Source organism: Ptychodera flava, chromosome 22, assembly GCF_041260155.1.
Source record: "Ptychodera flava strain L36383 chromosome 22, AS_Pfla_20210202, whole genome shotgun sequence".
In the NCBI taxonomy this organism is placed as follows: domain Eukaryota; kingdom Metazoa; phylum Hemichordata; class Enteropneusta; family Ptychoderidae; genus Ptychodera; species Ptychodera flava.
Window position 1 is genome coordinate 33,129,450 of NC_091949.1, and position 26,009 is coordinate 33,155,458.

General features: G+C 36.2%; 1 protein-coding gene across 2 annotated transcripts; it reads right to left on the minus strand.

Moving 5' to 3' along the window:
* Nucleotides 1-613: 613 nt before the first annotated feature.
* Nucleotides 614-25,803, minus strand: LOC139123226 (gastric triacylglycerol lipase-like). 2 transcript variants are annotated; one of them, XM_070689344.1, is made up of 7 exons: nucleotides 25,601-25,803; nucleotides 11,589-11,706; nucleotides 9,737-9,935; nucleotides 8,140-8,389; nucleotides 7,279-7,506; nucleotides 5,129-5,197; nucleotides 614-2,131 (listed from the first exon to the last, which is right to left on the minus strand). In XM_070689344.1, the coding sequence occupies exons 2-7, from the start codon at nucleotides 11,629-11,631 to the stop codon at nucleotides 1,901-1,903; spliced, it is 1,020 nt and encodes a 339-aa protein (XP_070545445.1). In that variant the 5' UTR covers nucleotides 11,632-11,706; nucleotides 25,601-25,803; the 3' UTR covers nucleotides 614-1,900. The 2 variants fall into 2 exon arrangements, with proteins under 2 accessions (XP_070545445.1, XP_070545444.1); XM_070689343.1 differs by lacking the exon at nucleotides 25,601-25,803 and adding an exon at nucleotides 20,477-20,783.
* Between the last annotated feature and the right edge of the window lie 206 nt (nucleotides 25,804-26,009).

Consider the following 26,009-nt stretch of genomic DNA (forward strand, 5'->3'; position numbering starts at 1 on the left):
ATTCTTCTACTATATTGTGGCATCAATTTACAGGCAATTTTTTTGAAATCATGTGATTCTTAAATGCTGTTTTCTGTCATGTTCATGAACTATATCTGATGACAGAAAAAGTATGATAAAAATTGTTTCACTGTCAAACAGCAATACTTAACCATTGCAACATACATTTATCCTTGTAAGCACCAAGGGTCCACAGCACGTCATTTTCTATAGAAATTGGGCTGAGCGGTTACCTGGTTCAATTAATGAGATGTTTTGAAAATGATGGGTTTCACTGCAGTGATGGTCAGTGAAAAGAAAGCAGAAATTGTGACATACACTACCTTGCTCAAAATATGTCATCACATTTGTTTTATGTCATGTACAAAACAGGCATCCCTTTAACAGGGGCCATCAAATATGATGAGATCTATCAACACAACAAAAAATGTACAATGAATGAGACTTACACACACTGATTTCAAAATCATTTCCCATTCTCCAAAAATACTGAAAAATCAAAGTTCCTGGGCTGAACATGGGCCCTTATGTTGAATATGGTTATCAAAATGCTCAACATACTTCCATAAATAGAGGTAAACTGAAATGATAGTCGGAAGACAAGCGGTAAAGATTTCCTTTCAATATATTTTTTATTTATTGCATGATCTTGAATAAAAATATGTAAATTTCTGATGTAAATAAGTATTACATTGTAAAAACTTTGTAATGTAATGGAACTATAATCTTGATATAAAATTCATAAAGACTAGAAATCTATATAGTTCTGGTGTGTATTAAAGTTTTGGTTTGTTTGTTTGTTTGTTTGTTAATACCTGAGAGATATTGATAAAGTCATTAAAATCTGTTTCCTGATTACACAGAGTGACTTGACATATTAAAAAAGGTGAGAAATATTCATTGTGTTTTGCAAGAGGCAGTATCTGGCAAATGGTTGTCGTTTCCTTGATTATTTCTTTTTGTGTTTTTCAATGCTGTTCACCACCATGGTTTGGCGGAAACCCATTGTTATCAATGGTATTTTGGAACTGTTTACAGGAAATCAGGGGTGTATAGGTTACCTTTTCATCACCACAATTTGGTACATCCCCATGGTTTTCAATATGGTGGTTGAACCTACATACATTGAAGTGAGGGTCAAAGTTCAATTCACATTTCGTCTGTTACAAGTCAGACTTTACTGAAGTCTGTACTACATGGTCATGTCAAAAAGGAAGGCAATGCAGTAAATGAGCCCATCATCTACTGTATATTTACCAAGTCTGCATGACATGTCATAACTAATGAGCTGAATGACTTGCAGACAATTGAAGCTTTGTAAAAGTCACAAATTCACATATTCATACAGTATACTGAGCCAAGTACAAGTACAATCATCTGTGTGAGATTTTCACGTACAATGTCATCATAAAATGCAAAGTCATCCGTCACATAGTGTGTAAATCTTAGACATGTGCGTAGGATTCTTTATAAATGATCAAAGAAATACATCCGTATCTGAATTACTTTGAGATCTTCAGAATGCAGTCATGTTTTGCCAACATTCTGCAGAAAAAATGGCTGTGTGTCACTTAAATCTGTTTTGAAGTTCATAAATTTCCATTGACAAGCAAATTTCCATTTCACCATAAATATTTTTAAAAATTTAGAACAAACACCTGCATTGTATCATTTTTGCAAGGCATATAAATTTCCATGAATTGCAGATTTGGCACACAAGGGTTTCATAAAATCATAAATTTAATCTGTTTGAAGGAAAAGACCCTGTCTTTGGCGAAGACTGTGATTCAGTGATTATTAATCAACACACACGATTCAAGACATTACTTTTTGGACATGGCATCTTCACATCTTAAGTACCTTGAGTGCGCTTCACACCTCTGGTTCAATGTCATTGTCACTAGTACTTCTGTAATAATTTGATCACATCTTTATACAGAACGGTGGCTGCGTCCACAGCCCATATAAAATCAATGTGATCAAACTTTGGGATGCTTCTGGAATAAACTAGACTTTTCAGTTTCGGGATGAGCAGTTCCACATCCTTGGGATCAGCCAGAGCATCCCAGTCTCCGGAAAACACTGCCACTGGAACTTTCATCTTCCTGACATCATATACAGGAGCCACAAACTGAAACAAATATGTAAATGATTTATTCAATTCAGAATTTTTTTTTTCCTCTGCATCTGATTGGTTGTTGCCATGGTATTTACATGACTTTCATTCCATGTTGCTGCCTTCTGGTTGCAAATATATGTAGGATATGAAAGTGAAAACAAACCAACCTCTTGTTGTTTACAGATTTGGAGCTACTTCACATGCTCAAGTCAATAAATTTAAAATTGACTTTTTTCCTAAGGACTGTACAGAGACTGTTAGATGTTGCTATGGACAGGCTGAGAAATGTCTGTCTTTACCTGTTTATGTATCGAAAATAGAGGTCAAGAGGTCATCCAGCCTTTTACATGATTTATCTATCAATGCATGTCATGAATATGAATGTTCTATTATGCTTTGGAATTGGTGATGTCTGGTTTTGGCATGTGCAAGCTGAACGTTCAAGAATTACTCGATTCTGCACTGAGAGAGTTCTGAGACAGTGGCACAGATAGTTTGGAATTACTAAGCAGCATTTATTCTACCACTGCACATGGTGTCTATTTCAATGTTGAAACTCACACGGTGTCCACTTCAAGGCACAATTAAACGATACGCACTCCCGTTTGAGAGAACTTAACAAGATAGGTATGGGGCTGTTGTTGAATAAATAAACATAATGACAAAACTCTGACATTACGTAAAATGAAAATGGGAAAGAAGAAGGAGAAGTACAGAACAGTATTGAAACTTAGTATACCAAGCCTAGCATGAATATTGCAGACTGTTTTTCTCATGATTTCCATAATCCTGAACAAACTATTCTCTTTTGTTAACATAACTTTACAGTAAAAGCAAAAAAATACCCGTCTGTATTGCTCTGATTATACAAGGATTTTATTTTTTCACCAGTGATCACCAGAAACCTAATCTGACTCATATTTTAAGACCTTTTGAAATAGGAAGTACAGACCTTCCGCTCTGACCCTGTGACCTTGACCTTTGACATTGTGCAAATAAGGTTTCCATCACAACAAAGGCTGGTTGTGTCAAAGTAGCAGCATGCTCTTTTCATGCACTATTTACTTTCCTCAATAGCATACACTTAAAAGTCTGCATATCCAGACTAATATCATGTCGCACTGTCACAGCTTTGGTACAAAAGTCTTAAGGTTAGAAAGTGCCCTACATAAATCAGACAATAATTTGGAATATCACCAGAAAGAGTTTTTTTATGAAATTTTGTGTAACTATTACCATGGCAATGATGATTGTTTTCCCTTCAACAAACGATAATGCCAGAAGCTGTGTTTCCAGATGTTCTTGATATCATGATGCCATTATTTTATAGCATAAAGATAAGAAGAAGGTAAAAATCTGAAAAAGTTTGACCAAGCATGGCTGAAGAAAAGTCTATACCTCTAAAATATCAGCAGGAATTTCATAAATTGAATTCAATGTCTGTACAGCTACGGGTGTACAGCCACACTTCCATGTAATGGAGGTGTGATGAATACCATACACTTGCTGTAACTCGCCAAAATGTGGTCATTTTCAGTGTTTTTTGCAAAACAAAGATAAACCACAGGATGTTATAATTGACATGCTAGATGACTCACACTGCTTAAATCCCAACCCCCAGAATAATCCAAAGAATATGTTTGATATGGCAAGTTGCATGATTTTGCAAAAACTGTTGACCTTTTTATTTTGAAAGATCACTACCTATGATATACGAGGTGAGTGTATTCAAACACTATTGTTATGTTAAGTCACCTGTGACAGTTGTGGTGGCCTTCTTAGAATTCAGCAACTCTACCTGATGTGGTGTACAACATGAAAACCAAACACCGTGAAAAATTGCATACCCATATAATACTAACTAACCTGCATGATATAGATACTGTCCCGTTCTCTGATCAGATCCATGGGCCTACGTGTACCAATACCTATGTCATATAAGTTTATTCCCTAACCAAATTTCTCTGCACATTGGATTCACCATACTGATTTTCCATGAAAATACCAGACAAATGTACTTAAAAACTGTGGGTACAAAGGAATATCTAGAGGGGCAGCATCTACATGTGTATGACAGTGTAATTCTAGCCAGACATTGTTTGAAGCAGACAAACAAAGTAGCTGAAACTCCTCTATTTTCACTCCAGACATGCCGCGTACGGATATTGTGAAAGCTTCTGTGTCCGAATATCTATCGCCGAAGTGCATTCTAATTTAAAGCAACGTACAACAGGATGTGTATGTTGTTAACTTTTCCATGGAGATCCAATGCAGTGATGTATAGAATAGATGACTCATCAAATCTGATGGAACTTGTGAGTTACAGATGAAAGTTGGTTGACAGTTAGATTTGCTTTCAATTTAATTTAAAGGGCCAGTAGCTTAAATTTTTGATGGTTTTTTTCACTATTTTTGTTGATGCTGTAAACTACAGTTTCTTGTTCTTCTCTCCAAAGTAAGTTGAAATACATGGTATTCAGCTTATCAACTCAGCCTGTACATGTGTAGACTGCATTGTTGTTATTAACAAGTGAATTCTGGTCTTGAGTAGAATTCAAATGAAAACAATAAGGGTGCATTTTACATGTATAGATGCTGTGTTGACAAGCTAAATAGCATGTGATTAAAGGGCGGTGGTCATCGGAACAGCGCTCAAAGGTCGCTAGGGACATCTACGACCAATATAAACACTGTATCCAAGCTACGTTGGCGATTGATGAAAGTTAAAACATGTTGGTCTTAATGTACATCGTAAAATTTGAATTTTGACATGATGCATCTATATATAGTTGCACATGCGCAGTTCCAACGACCACTTCCCTTTAAACATGCTTTGGGGAGTAGAACAAGAACTTCCATTGACATTACAATACAAAAATAATGACAAATTCAACAAAAGTTACAGGTTCTGGCCCTTCACAGTTGTAGTTGTGAGTTGTAGCCACATGGGAATTTTAAACTGGGTTAATATTCACTAAACGACCAAGTGGATAATCTACTGAAACTTACCCTGTTGTAGTGTTTTATGTTGCCAAATATGCCGTAATCATACATTTGAAATTTACCAGACTTGATCATCTGAAATAAAACAACATAATGAAGTCATTTTTATCATCAACGTAGTTATAAAATGATGATACCGTAACCTTCCATGAAAATTCCTCAGTATTTTTTCACTATTCTCTGTGATCAATCTGAAAGGGCAAAATATGTTTTATGTTATCGGGTAGTTGTCTGTGTGATCCATCAACACCTGCTGAACTGTATGCATTGCATAGACTGGAAGGCACTTTGTGTGAGGGTGCCGCGCAATCACACTTAACTCCTCTTTTGAATATGGAACGTCCTCAAATGTTGGACCCTTCAGTTTGAGATTTGCGAAAAGTTTATCTGTACATGCAGCATTAGTACAGTAAAGTATGTCTCTTTCATAAATGGCTGTCATGCTATTATCCATATTAATCTGAAGTGCTACTTGGGTGTAGATATTTCATAAATTTCCTTTTACAGCCACAAAGAAACAGGTAGCAACAAATGTCATGTTTTTATCCGAACTTGACACAGAGGGCGCTGTTCATATGAAATGTGAGTCTATGAGGGAAAGCATGTCTGAATTATTGAAACACAGTGAAAATAACACAGGAAATTCACAGCCAAGTCAATTTTAAGACAAACATGAATACCAAGGTACCTTACTTTCTTGATTGGCTGTGCTATCTTACACACAGAAATGAAAAATATCAAGTTCATGGCTATGAATTATTGTTGAAGCAATCCCCCCCCCCCCCCCCCCCCCCCCCATCAACTCTGTGTTTATAGGGTCTTTGGTTGTAGCTTATGATCCAAAATGCACATTAATATTCTGTTTCAAGTTACACATTGTTCATGTTGAAAGTTACAACATGGCAGCTAGCAGTTCAAAGTTGCTTATGAAGAAGAATTACTGAATAAAATGTGTGATGTCTTTATAGAGTATCACAAATAGAGAGTTAGCCATTCTAGCCGTCTCATTTTGCACAAAGTGAGCAGTGCTGCTTTGAAATCCAGATACTACAAAGCCAGAAAGCTGATTTCTTGGTGATGGCAATGCTTTGGAGAAGTCTGCCAAGATGATATGATGCCATATGTACTGCAGAACATACTCATAACAAAAATGTACCTGGCCTGCAGATGACTTGGGTGGGAAGGAGAATGTTTTGGCAAAAACTATAAGTGGCTCTCCTATCAAATGGTAAAGTAAAAAAATACTAAGAACACTCAGAAATTTCTTCCATCAGTGTAAGTTTTAAAGTTTAACAACCAGTGACTTTTATAGAATGTGTAACAACCCTTGATATATTTTGTGTAAAGGGCATTCCTCAGTCCTTAAAGAACCTTGAATGAATTACGGTTCATGTTTGTTACTCATGGGCAGATATTATTTAACATCATAGGTAATATTGAATCCAAAGTATTATGTAGCAGTGACAGAATATTGTAAAGCAGATTTTAAAATGAAAGTTTTGCAACCAAGCTAGAATGGTAAGGGTTTAGTACATGACAGTACACGTTTTCTCTGATGAGAAAAAGGATAATGTTTATAATGTAGGGTTATTCACAAAATACGGCCCTGTATGGACGAGGGCTCAGTGAGTGATGTATTGGACGTGCTGAAGGCGAGTCCAATACGTCACTCACTGAGCCCTCGTCCATACAGGGCCGTATTTTGTGTATAACCTTATTATTATACATCGCCCTCCATTAATCGTCTGTATAAACTAATTCTATGGTAAATTTTGAGGGATGCGGCACGCGCCATTTGAGTGGAGCGCGCGCGATTGTTGAAATAAAATTGCTACAAATCCCTGAAAATTTGCATATTACACCTTAAAATAGAACTTCCCAGTCACACATGGTACAGCAGTACACTCATAGCGTCGCGCGTCTCCCGTATTTGGGACTCCGCGTACTATACACAATACGGAAAGTTATTGGACGGTCAAACTCCCATAGGTTACGGCAGTAGGTGTATAATTATGTCGCGTATGACAGTCTGTTATGCTCTTTTTTGATCAGCATAAATGGCATGTACATGATGCACACAGGCTGACTATGGCATTGGCACCCATTTGCCCTAAAAACAAGACTTTGTACCGACAAAAGCAAACAATGCCACTCACCTGGGACCAATGGGCCATATTCTGTACTGAGGTACCAGCAGGTGTATGGCTGACATAGACAGGCACCCTAGATGCATTCATGCGATTGCAGTCAAACCCGCCAATCAGTAAGATGGCTACCTCACAGATGATGACAGTTTCTTTCTTTCCACATACAGCATTTCCAATATACTCGATCAGCTTGCTGTGCGGTAAGAATTCATGTATTCCAAGGGTATTTAGTATAACCTGATATGATTTGAAAAACACAGAATTATAAATAAATACAATCAACAGGGAGTACAGATAACATATTCAGTGTGCTATTTTCAAGAGTCTTTTGGACATACAATTTTTACCATACACCAGTGATCACTATGCCATTATATGATTACATGATGGCCATTTTTCCAAATATTTACGTATGTCGTTCTGACTCTAAAATACTTATTACCTGTCATTTAGGTAAAATTTTATGAAAATATAGTCTACATGTACATCAATTGATTACTGTGCATTGTGTTTTACTATCCTGTCAACATTTAACATTTGACTTCCTGAGTGACACAAGGATTTCAGAAAAGTACTACGTGAATTCAAGACTTTCAAAAATGTTTCTTCACGTTTAAGTCCCTTTGCTCAATTTAATGCATATCCAAGTCCCAAGTGGGAGTGAGACCAAACTAAAGATCTGTCACTTGAGGGTGCCCCATGAAATCAGATGTACAAAGTGCCCCCAAGCAACATATTTTCCAATCTACATCAAGGCAAAGTTGACACTGTTTGGTTATGTGTCATTTGATCATTGCAACACTGACCAACTTGGCACGTATGGAACAATTTGGTTGTAGCAAGCCTTGGGAGTTATTGTCATCTGCTCACCTCAATTCCTTTGTAGATATTTTCATCAGCCAGAAATCTAATAGGACTTTCATTGTAACCAACTGTCGCCACTGGTGCCAATGCTGTAAATAGCTTCACTTTCTTGCCAAGTTCTCTGTTCTGTGAAAACGCTGCAAAGGCTATGGTGGTACCTTGAGAATGACCGATGTAGTAGAGCTGTGATTGGCCACTCACATTCAGGGCATAGTTGATAAACGCTGGCAGGTCATACTTTGCCATCTCATCCCAACTGAAATTAAAAAAAAAAAATTATCAGTATGATAATGTTTATCTCAAAACAATCAAATATCTATTCCTTAATCTGTAAGAAATCTTTCAAAACTCCTTTCAAAGTAGTACTTACAACTTATATGGTTCTTTCAATGATAGCCACAGTGTGAGAATTAATGTTACCCTATCAGCTAACATATATGACAAAACCAATGTACTTGACTTGTTGTGCTATCTCAAACACTATCTTTAGTGCTTGGATAAAAAGTTACTTGAACAATAACACATGCATACTCTTATGTAGCCTGGATATGATGTTATAACTTGCTTAAGACTACTGGTATTGTGTGCATTTGTTATTCATTTTGATTATAGTTTTCATCTGTTCTAGACTGGAAGATCCGTCGCTCAAGATCACTCTCTACGTAGAGGAGGGGAGCGTAGGGAGTGTTCTCAAGTGAGGGATCTTGCAGTCTACATCTGTTCTTGCTCTGTTGGTTTTTGTTTGTCTGTTTCGTCATAAATTTAATAAATAAAATAAATAAATAAATAAATAAAAAAGAATTTTGTCCAGTGAACATGACATAAAACTTTGAGACATCCAGTATTGCTGTGAGTATGATACAACCACATACTGTATGAGAAAGACTTTGACTTTCATATCACTTTTTTATTACTAGAAAAAACTTTTGAGTGAGTCTTTTCTGATATAAGCTGTATACACAACTGACACGCTTACTTAATCTGATCGAGATGGCATATTTCCTTAATAATATAAATAGGTTGCAGCTTATCATGAATGTATCATCTTAACCCTGAATAAAAGGAAGATAGAATGTCTGCAAAAGTTTCAACATGTAGAAATTTAAAAATGTCATAAGACTTGAAACCTCAAGACAGACTGTGCCTCAGGGATAGCTGTTCAGACTCTCAAATTTCTACAATTCTTTTCTGATCTACCACTTGTGGGAGGCTCATTTTAAAGCTCTTAGAGTAAGAAAAATTTCCATCGTCTTAGTTTTTTGAAAGTAGGAAAGTTTATTTTTCTCCATAGAGTTAACACAGAGATGGTGGCCAATTTGAAAATATCAGTCAATGTAATTTGTTTCTCTTGTAAACAACTGCATGCTGACCCCTGACTTTTATTCTTGATTTAGAAAGAGAATGGTCTTTCATTTTCACTTTTGAGGCACATTACCTTAACACAACCGAGTATGGTATTAATATAAATGTTAGCATTTTGGATCAATCAAATCACAATGTATAATTCTACAAAATTATTTTGATTTTTTAGGAAAATTTCAAACTGAAATCCCTTATGTTATGCAGGTAACTTCCGCTACAAATGCAATACCATTGGTCTGACCTGAATTCCCAGAATTCCTTTCTTTCTGGAGAGAGACTGATGTGATTTTTGCTGTATGTCGTCCCTCTGCAATTGCCCAACCAAACATCATAGCCGGCATCAGCCAGGATATAACCTAGACTTTGATCTACCAAGTTTGTCAGAAAATTGGTGGCATCACCAAGCAGGCCATGCTGTAAGTACACTACTGGTCTGGAATCTGAATAAAAAAGAAATGAATTATTAATTTTACACAACTGACCTCTCACAAAACTCCCACGATTGCTTAGATAAGCCAACTAGTCATTTGACAATTTATTTTTGTTTTTGATGTTTCCATAAAGATTTACAACCAATTCAGTCATTCCTTGTCTCCTATTCGTATAAACATTTTTATCTTTTGCTTCCTTTGCCGATATGTGCTTTGGCCAGGTATAGGTTTATACTCACCAATACTCAATCATGCAGATATTTCACAATCATTTATATCTGAACATGCTCACATCACTCATGCAAAATTAAATCAAGACAAATTTTGATGAAATGTGTTTATACAGTAAATTACAGCCCACAGACTCGGAGAAAATCTAACCATCGCTAATCAAAACTAAAATATCAGAAATGCTATACAGGAAAAGGGGAATAATATACCAATAGCAATGTACAGAATTATGCTCCAATTACAGTTTGCCAAAGACAAATCATGTTTACATCAAAACAACTTGTACTCCTTTGATCATGTAACTTTGGTTAACCTCTGTTTTGTGTGCAAATTTATGGTAGGATTTACGTCCAGTGATAGGGGGTGTATCTTAGGACGGGGACCAGGGAGGGGTGCAACTGCTGGTGAGAAAATAAGTCACCCAAAAATAAGTTAAAAAAACAAAAAATATGTTACTTCATGGTATAGATTACTGCTTGTTGCTGTGACTTTATTTTGCCAAGCTTGAAAAGACTTTATGCATTTCTATGCCTTCATATAATTAAGACAACATCCTGCATGCATGTGGTAAGATGACTATCAGGTGACAGTCACCAGTCACAACCATGTGATTTAAATTACTGAAGTAGGTAATTATTACGTAATTATTGTTCTGTACATCATTTTGCCACAGATAACTTTTGATTAGATCGAAAATGAAATTCTAACATAATCCACATTAACATCCTGCATGCTGGTGAGATGACTATCAGGTGACAGTCACAAGGAAATCATGTGATCTAAATTACTGAAGTAAGGTTGGTGATTATTACATAACCATTGTTCTGCACATCATTTTGCCACGGATTACTTTTGATTAGATCGAAAATGAAATTCTAATATTATCCACATGGATTACAAACCCATTGCCAGCCTTCCATTACTCAGTGTCTGTACAGTAAAGTAACTTATTTATATGGATTGCTGTCAATTACATCTATCAGTTAAAGATTTTGTATGAGTAGAACTTTTATGGCAGTATGAGAAAAATAACATTGTAAAAATGTCATGGTAGCCTGTGCATGTAAAACATAAAATTAATCTCTATGTAATCATTGGACTTTGAGCATTTCCAATATACAAAATTACAACACACATAATTTGGACATAACTGTATTGTTCGGAGTTGACTGTATTTATTTGAGTTGAAAACAGGAACAAATTAATGACAATTTGTTTACTGTCCCAAAAATAGTTAGTGTTGACATTACTAAGACGTTAATGAACCTTTCTAGCAGCATGAATATTACAGCCAAGCTGTGGTCAGTATGTTAGAACTTCATAATATAATCTCAAAATAACAAAACATGAAAATTGACCTCATGTAGTATAGGTTGGCTAAATTTAGCTGAATGAATATTACAGACACGCTGTGATTTGCAACTTACATACCATTATAGAAGGCATTTTTCCGACCGTGTGGAATTCTTTGCATTGACAAGATGTATCCATCTTCGGTGTGTACATAGTGATCTTCACATGGAAACCCTTTACTTGTGATCAGTTCAGTCTGGAAGGCAATAAAATAGCAGATTGAGATGTCATAAACTGAAAAATGCTCTTATGCAATATTGCCATCAATATTTTTATGGGCCTGAAGCTGACATTTTATTATTGGCTGGTAACATTGCAAGGAATTTACGGTGAAGATGGGTCTTTTGTTGATAAGGAAAGACAGACCTAACTTCGATACTTTAATCTCATTGATATCACTGCAAATGATGTGACAAAGTTTTAAGTGTCTACAATGTATATGCACACTCAAACCAACCAAGTCTGATAGAGTTTTAGTCACATCAAAAAGATTATCCAGGGGTGTGTAGGAGTAAACATGTCATATTTTTATGAGATGAACAATTTTTCAAGACTGATTTTAACCCATTCTTTTTTCATTTTTCTGCAAAACTATTGATTGTCAACTATATATTAATTCTAGTTTTATCATAGTTGGTGAGAAAGCACTGGTAAATAAGGACTTTTTTACATCAAAGGTTCAAAAACAAGAAATAACCAACAGTTCAGCTGATTGGACTTCTGTAACATCATAATGATTTGCTAGGGCAGAGTTGGACCTATTACCATTAAAAGTGCCTTTAGCAACATTAGAAGATCACCTTAAAAGTATGTGAGCAAAAGACCCTTATTCAATATACAATGTGACTATTTCCATAAACAGTTTTTTCCTAATCCAGCATGAAGCTCAAATACATTGTTCTGCAATACCAAAGTTTTGCAGAAATTACCTTCCAAGGGTTGTGTTGTAATGCTTGCTTTCCTGAATAAATTTTTCAATCTGTATGAAAGATTAACACTTCCTGAAAGCTGCTCAGCTTTCTAGCATTGTCCTCAGCTTTCTAACACTGTGAGTGTAAAAATCAGAAGCTAGCCACTGTGCAGCCTGCTTGGTGGTCTGAATCAGTATTGTATTACCTAACTGGCAATCAGTCCTTTGATTTCGACTGAAAACATGAACAAAACATGTATACATAGACAAAACCTCTGGTATTAATATGTATATGGAAAAAGAAATTAATTTTTTCTTCATCACATTAAGCACATGGTATGCATAATGTGACATTGAATGACCACACAGAAATAATGCCTAGAGTTCACTAGCAACTGTGACAAATGTTACGTGCAGAGAAAACGAACAAAAGGGTGAACTCAGCAGTTTCCGTTTAAACAAAATTTATTATGAAAATAAAACTAATTGCTAAGTTAGGGACAGAGTACAAGCTTTAAAAGTGTACAGACTACTTATCTCAGCTGGGACGGCAAAGCTCCAGTCTCAGAGTTGTAACAGTCAGTTGGATGAATGAACAGTCCTTTGGCTTGCAGGCTTGAAGTTGCACAAAGTCCACAGTATAAATCCAGCGTTGACAGTGAAGGTCTTGAAAAGTCTTGAGAATGACTACTGCTGGAGTTTAGTAACACACAAGAGACACGATCCCAAAAGTCTGACTGAAGCTGTGCACGTCCCTTTTATAAAGGCATATAAGAACAATCTAGAACTTTTATTGACATGCTAATTACTGTTCTAAAATTATCTCCCTTACACAACTAATCAACTTTCCAGAACATTCCAAACATGACTAATTGAATTCAAGGTTGTGAGGTCATCAAGGGCAGTGACCTTGAGAATGTTCTAGACTAATTGAACTCAGGTCATGATGAGTGTGGGGGAAATGACCTACATAACACACCCCCTCTTCAAAAAAAAGAAAATTTTTCAATGAAAAATCTTTCTTTTACAAATGTAATCTTGAAAAGGATTTAAGTACTCAAATTTTGTTTTACTCTAAAGTAAAGTTTCTTGAAAGTGAACAACAATAAAATTTCTTGAAAGTGAACAACAATAAACTCTAAATACGAGAGAGACAGTCTGCAATTAAATTGTCTCTGCCTTTGATATGTCTAATATCAAGATTAAACTCCTGTAACATTAAACTCCATCTTAGCAATCTCTGATTTTTGCCTTTAAATTTCTGCAGAAAAACAAGAGGGTTGTGATCAATATAAACCACTATTGGCTGATTTGAAGAAGTAACATAAACTTCAAAATGCTGTAAAGCTAATATCAAAGATAAACACTCTTTTTCAATTGTAGAGTAGTTTCTCTGGGATTTGTTAAATTTGCGTGAAAAATAGCAAACAGGATGATCTACACCATGACTATCCTCTTGCAATAAAACAGCACCAGCAGCCGTATCACTAGCATCCACAGCTAATTTGAATGGCAAAGTGAAATCTGGTGCAGACAACACTGGGGCACTTTGCAGTATGGCTTTAAGTGTATCAAATGCCTGTTGGCATTGCTCTGACCAAACAAACTTTACTTTCTTTTTAAGTAAGTTAGTCAAAAGGCTCAGTAATTGTGGAGAAATTTGGACAGAATTTTCTGTAGTAACCAGCCATACCGAGAAAGCGCATCAGTTGTCGTTTGCAGTTTGGTATGGGAAAACTTGAAATGGCACTGATTTTGGCATCAACAGGTTTTACCTCACCCTGTCCTACAGTATGTCCGAGGTAAATCACCCTCGCCCAACCAAACTCAGATTTGGCAAGGTTGATAGTCAACATTGCTTTACTCAGTCTCTCAAAGAACTTCCGCATGAGCTTGATGTGTTCCTCCCAGGTGTCAGTATACAGGACGACGTCGTCAACGTAAGCTGCACACCCGTCTAGCCCGGATATGACGTCGTTGATCATCCGTTGGAACGTTGCCGGAGAGTTCTTCATTCCAAATGGCATCACCTTGTACTGGAACAATCCGTCTGGTGTAACAAAGGCGGATATTTCACGAGCACGATCCGTCAGAGGGACTTGCCAAAATCCCTTCAGTAGATCAAATTTGTCACATACTTGGCTTTTTCCCACTCGGTCGATGCAGTCATCAATCCTCGGGATTGGGAAAGTGTCTGTCTTTGTTAAAGTGTTGACCTTCCTAAAGTCCGTGCACATACGATAACTGTGGTCTGATTTGGGAACAAGTATGCACGGCGAACTCCAGTTACTTTTACTGGGTTCAATAAAGTCATTGTCCAGCAGGTATTTGACTTCTTCCTGGAGATATTTCGCTTTTGTTGGATTCAGTCTGTATGGATGTTGTTTTACAGGCTTACTGTCCCCAACATCAACGTCGTGATAGATGACGTTTGTCCTCGTTGGGAACATCTTGAAATAGGTGTTTATATTCGTGGAGCAGTTCTTTTACCTGTTGTTGTTGTTCTGGCTGGAGGTGTGCCAACTTTGTAGACTCCAGCTTCTCCAGGATTTCTGAGTTCTGAAGCTTGACCGAGCCCAGCTTTGAGTTTAGAGTATTTTCACTCAAGTCAGTTTCAGTATCACTATCTTCATAATGGTTTGAACTGACTGCACTGACAGGCTGAGTTATAGTAGGATTATCCCTATCCAAATATGGCTTAAGCATATTTATGTGACATAGCTGTTTTTGTTTTCGCCTGTCAGGTGTATTATGATGTAATTTAAATCACTCAATTTCTTATCATTAGATATGGCCCAAAGTAACGAGCATGGAGTGGTTTGCCAGGAATTGGAAGTAGAACAAGAACTTTTTGACCTGGTTCAAACTTCCGTTTTGAGGTGCTTTTATCATATCTGGTTTTCATTGACTGCTGAGATGACTCAAGATTTTCTCTGGCTAATTCACATGCTTTAGAGAGTTTTGTACGAAAATCTGACACATATTGCAAAATATTCAGACAATCATCATCGTCTGATAGGAATTTCTCTTAACGAGCTTAAGTGGGCCACGGACTGTATGTCCAAATACAAGCTCAAATGGGCTAAAACCAAGAGACTCCTGAATTGACTCTCTAACAGCAAAGAGCAGAAAATGAATTCCTTCATCCCACTGCTTCTCTGTGTCAAAACAGTAGGTCCTAATCATGTTTTTCAAAGTTTGATGAAATCGCTCAAGAGCACCCTGACTTTCTGGATGATAGGCGGATGACCTATACTGTTTAATGCCTAGCTGATCCATTACTTGTTGAAAAATTCCAGACATAAAGTTGGAGCCTTGATCGGACTGGACACATTTAGGGAGGCCAAATAAAGTGAAAAATTTGACTAAAGCTCTCACTATAGTCTTTGTCTTTATGTTTCTCAGTGGTATGGCTTCTGGGAACCGAGTTGATGTACACATAATTGTCAACATATACTCATTTCCTGATCTTGTTTTTGGTAGGGCCCAACACAGTCTATTAGTATCCTACTAAATGGTTCTTGAAATGCAGGAATTGGCTGTAAAGGGGCCTTTGGAATGGTCTGATTTGGCTTTCCTACCATTTGACATGTGTGACAAGTTTTACAGAAATGTGCTACATCCTGCCTGAGATTAGGCCAATAAAAGTGACTGAGAATTTTGTGATAAGTTTTCCTGACCCCTAAGTGACCAGCCCAGGGGGTTTCATGGGCTAGGCGCAATATTTCAGCATGGTAGGCTTTGGAACCACAATTTGATGTTTTATAGCCCAATCGTCATCAACCAAAACATCTGGAGGTCTCCATTTACGCATGAGAATACCAGATTTTGTATAATAGGAAACAGAGCTATCTGAAGTTTTATCTTCATCATCTACCCTGTCAAACAAAGACAAAATATCTGGGTCTTTGTGTTGTTCTGCAATGAGATTTGATCTAGAAAATGTCTGACTTTGGTCGCAGAAGTTTTACTGGAAGTTTCAAATCCACGAGGGATAACGGAATGATCCGTGTCAAACACCTGACTGAGAAAGGTGTCATTTAAGTCAACATCTGTGACATTATTTTTGAGAGTATTTGATTCTCGGAAGTTTTCTTTGACATGGCTCGAGTAATGGCACATGAAGGAAATAAATCGGGTATCTCTTGTTCAATTGGCTCCGGATCCTGATCTAAACTAGGATTATCAGTCACAAGTGGATTAGTAATGACCTTGTCCCCAGCAAGGTCGTTTCCAAGAAGAAGGTGAATCCCTTCAAAAGGCAAAAAAGGCCTAATACCTAAAGCCACAGGTCCAGAAACAAAGTCCGAAGACAAATAGACATTATGGAGAGGAACAGGAATGTAGTCATTACAATCTACCCCTTAATAAGAACTTTAGAACCTGAAAATGACTTTTCAGAAAACGGCAGGGTATCTGCCAACAAAAGAGACTGGGAAGCCCCGGTATCTCTTAAAATTTTGACAGGGGTAGCGGAAGAGAAATCACTAGAAAGTGATATAAAACCATTATGAATAAATGGCTCGAAAATACCCATAATGCTATCTTGAGAAGAATTGACCTTGACCTCATTAATTGGGGACGAGAGGGGTTTAACCTCAGAAAATGTGTTGCACACATTATTAGACTCTAATTGAGTTGATGAAGAAATAAAGCCGGTTGGCTTAGATCCACTTTGACCACTTTGACCTTCACGTTTTCTTTTCAATTTGAAACACTCTGACATTAAATGGCCGTCTTTCTTACAATAATTACAAGAAAGTGTACCAACTGTTTGTCAGAAGGAGATTGAGACTTGGGATCTGATGATGTGGGAGTGTTACTTGAATTTTGTGAACTGTTGTCATTTGATTTCCTACTGTCCTTTGAAAATTCTTGGATGAAAAGGAGGAGTTAAATTTACCTGCATTGTTTCTGTATGGAAAAGACTGGGATGGTTTGCTGAGAAATGAAGATTTATGGGTCAATGAATAATCATCGGCCAAACGTGCAGCAACCTCCAATGTATCTGCCTTTTGTTCATTGATAAACGTCTTGATGTCACTCCGGATGCACCTTTTAAATTCCTCAATCAAAACAAGTTGTCGTAATTTGTCATAATTCTGACTAACCTTTTCAGAAGAACACCAACGATCAAACAGTTGTTCTTTTGTTCGAGCAAATTCAACATAAGTTTGATCCTTTACCTTCTCACAATCCCTAAATTTCTGACGGTAAGCTTCAGGCACCAACTCATAACCCTTGAGAATTAATTCCTTCACAGAATCATAATCTGAAGCCTGCTCTACTGACAACTGAATGTAAATTTCTCTGGCTTTACCCACCAAAGCACTCTGCAAAAGCATAGACCAGGACTCCTTAGGCCAACTCAGACTCTGAGCAATTTTCTCAAAATGAAGGAAATATTTATCAACATCCTTTTCTTGGAAAGGGGGAACTAACCTGAAATGCTTAGTGATGTCAAACTTGTCCGAAGGGAAGAATTTTCCTGACTGTCCAAGCTCTAAACGTTTCATTTCTAATCTTTCCTGCCTATCTTTCTCTCTCTGTCTTTCTCCATTTCTAATTGCATTTGTATTTTTTCTTTTTCTAATGCCTGTCTCTCTTTTTCCATTTGTAATTCTAGTTTCTTGATCTCCAAATTTGTCTGCATTTCTAATTCTAATTTTCTGAGTTCAGAGGTAGACTCGGGCTCATAATCTTTCAGGGTGGATTCCTCAAATTGGCCTAAATCAACTAGATGTTTGGCAATACGGTACTGTATTTCCCTCTTGCGCATAGATCTTTTGACTTCTACTTTAAGGAAATTGGCCAGTGCAATGAGGTCGTCTTTTCTGAGGGAATCAAATGTGTCCTGATCAAGGTCATCCATTTCCTCTGGTTTAAATTCCGCCATGATTAAATTTCGCTGAGTTCACAGTATACAGTAGTTTTAAAAAGGCTGGCAAAATGTTGTCAAACGGCTCAAAATGTTCGTATCCCGGACAAGCCCCCAATTTGTTACGTGCAGAGAAAACGAACAAAAGGGTGAACTCAGCAGTTTCCGTTTAAACAAATTTATTATGAAAATAAAACTAATTGCTAAGTCAGGGACAGAGTACAAGCTTTAAAAGTGTACAGACTACTTATCTCAGCTGGGACGGCAAAGCTCCAGTCTCAGAGTTGTAACAGTCTGTCGGATGAATGAACAGTCCTTTGGCTTGCAGGCTTGAAGTTGCACAAAGTCCACAGTATAAATCCAGCGTTGACAGTGAAGGTCTTGAAAAGTCTTGAGAATGACTACTGCTGGAGTTTAGTAACACACAAGAGACACGATCCCAAAAGTCTGACTGGAAGCTGTGCACGTCCCTTTTATAAAGGCATATAAGAACAATCTAGAACTTTTATTGACATGCTAATTACTGTTCTAAAATTATCTCCCTTACACAACTAATCAACTTTCCAGAACATTCCAAACATGACTAATTGAATTCAAGGTTGTGAGGTCATCAAGGGCAGTGACCTTGAGAATGTTCTAGACTAATTGAACTCAGGTCATGATGAGTGTGGGGGAAATGACCTACATAACACAAAGAACAATGAATGCACTTAAAAGTTTTCATGTATTTGGGCAAAAACATACAGATTTCTAAAAAGCTTTATTCAAGGGAAGACTTCACTATTAAACTGTGTCTGAAAAAAACAGTAAAGCAAAACAATCAGAAAAATTATAACCCTCCTCCCAGATATCTTTCCAGATATATCTAAGCTTTACAACACTAAATACAATACCTATAAAAGCTCTGCCACATCCTTGAAGACATCTATGCGTTATGATTAAAGATACATTGAATCAACATAGCAAAACAATGAGCAAGGACACATGCAGTATAAACACACAAACAAGTCTCAGATCCATGTATTACACAACTAAAATGTGTGAACAAAGAAGCTCTCTTGCACCATCTTTGTTGGTAATAATTTATTTTGCAATCATATTTTGGGTTCTAATTCACACAGGTTATTAACCCTGCACATATTATCACACCGAAACTAATAGAAATGACGTATTGCATGTTATCTATTTGTAAATTATGAATCAACTGAGCATTTCTTTACATTGACAGGCTTTTTACAGCTGTGTCAGTTATGCGTCAAATGACTTGTAATTTCAATGAGTCAGGGGTTTTCACTACGTCATGACATGTGACAGCAGGCACACTGATTCTAACCTAAGGTGCAGTAATGTGCCATAGGCATAATCATCACTTCCAACTACTCTCGCATTCTGAACGATCATAAACTGCCATTATGTGGTATAGCTGATAACATCTTCAAAACATATCGTACCCAAAAAACTGCCTAGAGGTTCTAGACTATTTAGTTTCATTAATCCTTTAGTTATTAAACCAGTTCCCATGTTAGTTCAGTCCCTAAACAGAATTTTTTTGGCCTTCAGAATGTGGCGGAGACAAAAAAACTCCAAGGCCAAAGACTCTGCTTTAGATACTAGGCTACTTCCATGCATATATGGTTTAAACATACATTTATGTACTTCATTATTTGTTTCGTTAGAGTTTTCAGACCAGATTTCAACTGCTGATCTATTATACAGTGAAATAAATAAAGCCTAGGACAGCATAGCTATAGTGTAAGGTATAACAAAACAAGTCATAAACAATGAACATATCACAAGACACTGATTACACTCCCACAGTGAGAGAACAAGATCTTGACAAAAAAGAAAAAAAGGACAGAAATCTACGACTTATGAGAGGAGAAACGGACAGCATATGTGACCTAGTTAACTTTGAGCAACATGACATAGTCTGTTGAAAAAGAGGTGAAATATTAAAATGACACCGGCAGTTGTTTGTTATTACACGCATGCCATGTACTGCTATATACAGCCATACACACCCTCTCCATATTGATTGTTATGTAACTACGGTATACCTTTGCCAGATATGAAAACATCCTTTGTCAAACCCTATCAGCTTCAAGTCATTTACCTTCTACAGTTTGGTTCATCTACTCCTGTACAAAAGATCCGAAAAATTCACACTGATAAACTCACCACGTTCATTTTGGTTTCTGGGTCGGGCTGACGGAGTTTCGCTCTCACTAACTCTTGATATGCTTCTTCGGCACAATTGCCATAATCAGCCTTGGAAAAATACTGACTCCTTGAGACATTGAGGATTCTGAGATACTAGCTTGGCAAAGCAAGACTACAACCAAAAGGACAGTGCAAGCACTATGTTGAAGCATGGTGTCATAGTATGTGAGTGGGATATCTGTTTCACAGCACTACAATACTCGGCTGCTTGCTGCCTGCACACACATGACACACACACAGTATATAGGTACCTATTGTTTACACTCATCATGTGACCTGTAATACCCCCTGGAAACAATACCTTAACTGTAGTGGGTGATTCCACTAGAAGCAGGGGTGATGCATCCTGAACGGATGAGCTATATTTTGATCACTCCATAACACAGATACAGTGAAATTTGTCCTGAGCATAAAATTTACAGAGGAAAAGTCCAAATATATAAAAGAAATCATTAAAACACAGAGTATATGCAATAAAGAGATAGATATACATGTTTGAAATTTATCCTTGCGTCTGACAATACCTAGTTTACTTCTATTCTCATCAGTTACTCCACGTCTTCCATTATGACAGTCTGTGATCATTATGTAAGTAATTGATTTCAGCTTTCCTATTTTTTCCTCCCAGCATCAGCTGATAAAACATGCAATGATTAATATTGCTTGAGAAATTAGAATGATAGTTTTGGTGAACAACAAATAGTTATGATTTGTTACAGCATATCTTTGCAAATTTCCTGGTGGTAATCATCATTTGAAAATGGTTGTGATCCCTCACACTTCTAAGTGTATAACAACAATTAAAATAAACTCACATGTAAGCGAGTTACACATTTGGTACACTGCTAAGGCGGCCAAGAAAAATAAAATGTTTGTTTCTCATCCTAAACATATTGCAAAAATGATGCGATGACAGGTTTTTTTTTCTCTCAAATTTTTTTTTATTTATTCTTCAACCAACAAGAACGCATGAAAAAACATGGAATGTACGCACAGATAGATGCCAAGCAGTGTTGCTTTAGTATTTTTGTACAGCAACAGTTCTGTGGTTTGACTTTTAGTGCAGCAATGCAGAGTTTTGACAGCTTAATATAATGGTGACATATGTGTACAGTTATGGATGGAATGTTAGTGTCAGTTATTTTGTTTACAGTTCTCTTTTATACAGCACTGTGTTATGCACTATCGTCGCCTATTTTTGCGTTTATTTTTTATTTTTTCATTTTATTTCCTCCTGAGCAGAAAAAAAGGGGTGACGCGGCGGGTCTGAACTAACGCGCATGGGGATGAGAAACAAACTTTTTATTTTTTTGGCCTAATGTAAGTTATTGTTACTATCACATGTTTCCAACTGTTAGTGTATTTGATGGTAAGATTACACATTGTCTAAGTTACACTGAATATGTAGACTGGACCACAATGTTGAAATTATTTGTGAGACAGAGTGTCCATGCTGCAAATTTCATATAAAATGGATGAATCAGCAAAAATATATACAAACGAAGTCATAGCATCTTATGGCCCCCCCCCCCAAAAAAAAAACCAAACCCAGCCTTGATGCATCTGAAAAAAACTCATTCTTTGGAGACACGCGAGAAATTGATTCAAAATTGCCTCTAACCTAAACTGCCAAAAAATCTTCACTATTTATCATTTGAGTACAATTTTAGCATAAATAATGACTTAAATAATTCACAACATGCACAATCTGAAATCTTCTGACAAACACAATAGGAAAGCAAAGTGCCAGTTTTGAGATGTAGTTGGTGCATACAATTTATTTTCAACAGGAATGCAAGACAACTTTCCCCATGCTAAAGCTTCAAGAACAAACAATTGAAACTTAGTCTAAGCATCTGCATGAAAGGACAGGCTAATTTGTAAGCGTGTGTGTATACATATCTATCTATCTATCTATCTATCTGCATAATCTCGCTCTCTCTCTCTCTCTCATATAAAAACATAGGGCCAAAGTCCCTGAAGCTACTATAGACATGGATACAAAATTAAGTATTTCCTGACTGTATGAAATTATCTCACTAAGGTCATCCTAGGGACCTGTAAACCAAATATTAAAGCTGACTAGCGGTTTTGAAAAACAAGCGCCCCAACAGTTGACAGAGCTCTGCTGTGTTATGTAGAAAATAACTTTTTGTGACACATGTATTGATGAAGAAGGTGGATATCTTTGATAGCTCATTAAAGGATGGCCTGACCAAAAATGGCAAAATTAGCTGCAAAAATACAAAATTGATGATTTCATCATCATTTCAATATATTACATTAAGATATTAGGAACCTGTATACCAAATATCAAAGCTATCAGATGAGTAACTTTTGAGAAACAAATATTTTGACCAAAATGGCAAAAATTGCACCAAAAATACAAAATTGCAGATTTCATCATATATTCAATATATCATATTAAGTTGATCTGCAGGAATCTGTATACCAAATATCAAAGCTGTCAGACAAGCGGTTTTGATAAAATAAAGTTTTGACCAAAAATGACAAAAAAATTCCTTAAAAATACAGATTTGCATATTTTATCACAATTTGAACAAATCTAAGTTGGGTTATCCCTTGGGACCTGTATACTAAATAACAAAGCTGTCTGACCAGCGGTTATAAAGAAGAAGATTTTTTACAAAAAACGCCTTTTTTGGTGCTAATTTACATATTTTCGACAACATTAAAAAATTTTAAAAAATTGTTTGTCAAAATCATATTTTTCATCTACACAACAAATATCAAATCAGTAAGTACTGCGGTTCTCATATTTGAGTGGATGGACGCCACACAAACGGACATACATACATACATACATACATACCGTTACATACATACATACAAACATACAGACTGACGCCAGACGCTGGACAGATACCCATCCCAATAGCTTCTATAGACTATAGTCTATAGTAGCTAAAAATGCAAATAAAGTATATTGTTGATTAGGTTTCATGTATCCTGCAATCGATAGACAGAACTAAATTTTCCTTAGATCTTCACTGTCATTTGTATGGACAGGACTTACTAGGTGGTGTTGAAATTTGATAAATAAAATTGTTAGTACAATATAATAAAAAGTTCGCGGGTTACACACTGTCGCCAAAGATTTTTCAGCCTGCCGTTCTCAAATACCAGATCACAGAAGGATGCGGTTTTTGGCCCCTGCCTTCTCTGTACGGTCAAAAATACGGAGGTGCACAAATTAGATGCTAAAAATTCATATTTTTCACGAAAAATGTGATTTTTTTCTGCAGTCTCAGGAGATCTCGCGATTTCACGCAGTGCTTTTAATCGCCTGTACTGCCCCCCCCCCCCCCCCCCCCCCCCCACCAAATTCCATCAACCAGAAAAATTATCCAGTAAAATAGTATTTTCCGGGACAGAACTTTACATGCTTTCTTTGGAGAGACGTATAAGGAGCATCGCTTATCTTAATTGGCGTAAAACATTTTCTATCAGGTGACGTTAATGTCGATTTCTCTGTCGCCATGGGACATTCATGTTTTGGGCTGGTGGAATCATAGATCGATTAGGCATTATTTGTGATGATTTTTCCTACTATTATCAAAAATCAATTATGAATATTTATTAAATTATTAATATGAATGTTACAGAACATTAAAACCTTTTTTTTACAAACGATGTTGTCCATTTTGTGTAAATACCGTCTGGAAACCCAATTGTTGTTATAATTGTAATTATCAATAAATTATGATTATGAATAATAAAGTCCTATATTACACATTGTAATCTCTGCTTACTTAAACAACCCTCTGGAAACCCCTATTTAGTTCATGATATATGCAAAAACATGCAAGTGACGCCATTGCCAAGGTTCAGTTTATGGCGAGAGTTACTTACACAGTGTATAACACTGTGTAGTAACTGTAAATATAACACTGTGAACATGACAAAAATGACTCACAAACCAACTTCACAATTTACAAAGAAAACTGTTGAAAAATATGCATTTTCTATCTGGATATCTCTGTAGGCGACGAATTTCACCTTCACACCCATCATGTCAATGCACTTCAGCAATTTTGGATCTGCCGCTTCTCAATCATTTTGGTAGCGCACAAAGCTCTAACACAACATAATTGGGAACTAATGATTTCATTCAGCAAGGTTCTGCGAAGCATCTTATTAATATATATATATATATATATATATATATATATATATATATATATATATATATATATATATATATATATATATAATATATATAAACAGATTACTTCAAGTACAAAGTAATGAAATCTATTACTTAAGTTTCATTCATCTTGCAATCCTCAGATAGAGTGACAGGATTTCTAGCTCGACACTCTTACATATAACACTAGAACATATATATATATATATATATATATATATATATATATATATATATATATATATATATATATATATATATATATATATATATATATTATTTATTTATTTATTTAGCCTTCAAAAAGAAGAGAAAAAAATACATAATATACCAAAAATAACAAGATACAATACAACAAAACAAACGCAGAACAAAGCTAAAACGGCATCAGCAACATGTTAAGAATGTGCCTATTATGTACACCTCTTGTCAATAAAAGATGACGTACACTGTCCGTTAATCCATCCATATATATATATTATATATATATATATATATATATATATATATATATATATATATATATATATATATATATATATATATATATAGACAATGTAGCAGTGATACAGAACTGTGAGTACTTGTTCCAGATTTAAGTTCTCTGTGAAAAGGACCTGTGTACCTCATTTTTTTACCTAAGACCAGCCAGTAGTCTAGGCGGGCTTTATTAACAGACTAACCTCAGACCAGCCAGTCTGGGCGAGCTTAAACAGACTCTAATATAATACCTATATTGACCACTCCTGATAAACTGTATGGACGGGGTACTATTATAAAAACAGGATCAATGACTGAATTTCAAATTCAGCTCTAAAATCATTCATGGCAAACACCTGTATCATGGACCTGTATACAAATAAGAAAACGATATTAAAAATAACATACCGGTACAATTGCAAATTTCAACTTACGTCATGCGAAGGTGGTTCCTGGTGCAAAGCTGTCCATTTTCACAGATTTTGTGTAATTATCGTAAAACTTGTGAATCGAACGACCAATCTGTTTCGTGCAGAACCCTGTTCAGAACTGACATGTGACATTGTGAATGCTGCACACCTGTAGGGCTAATCCTGTATTCACTCATTGCTTAGAATTTACTCATCCATATGCTAATATTAACCTTTGACACGCATGCCAGCGTCAATCACCTAAATCGCGAATTGTCTTGATATACCCCAATCAATATTTCAAAATCAATATTTATTTATATAGATTTTACCAAGTATGAAAATACCAAAGACTGAATTGATAAATTTTATAAGAGACAACGATGACTTTGTCCAATCAAATATTGCGTACCAGAACGAGTTAGTTAAATGT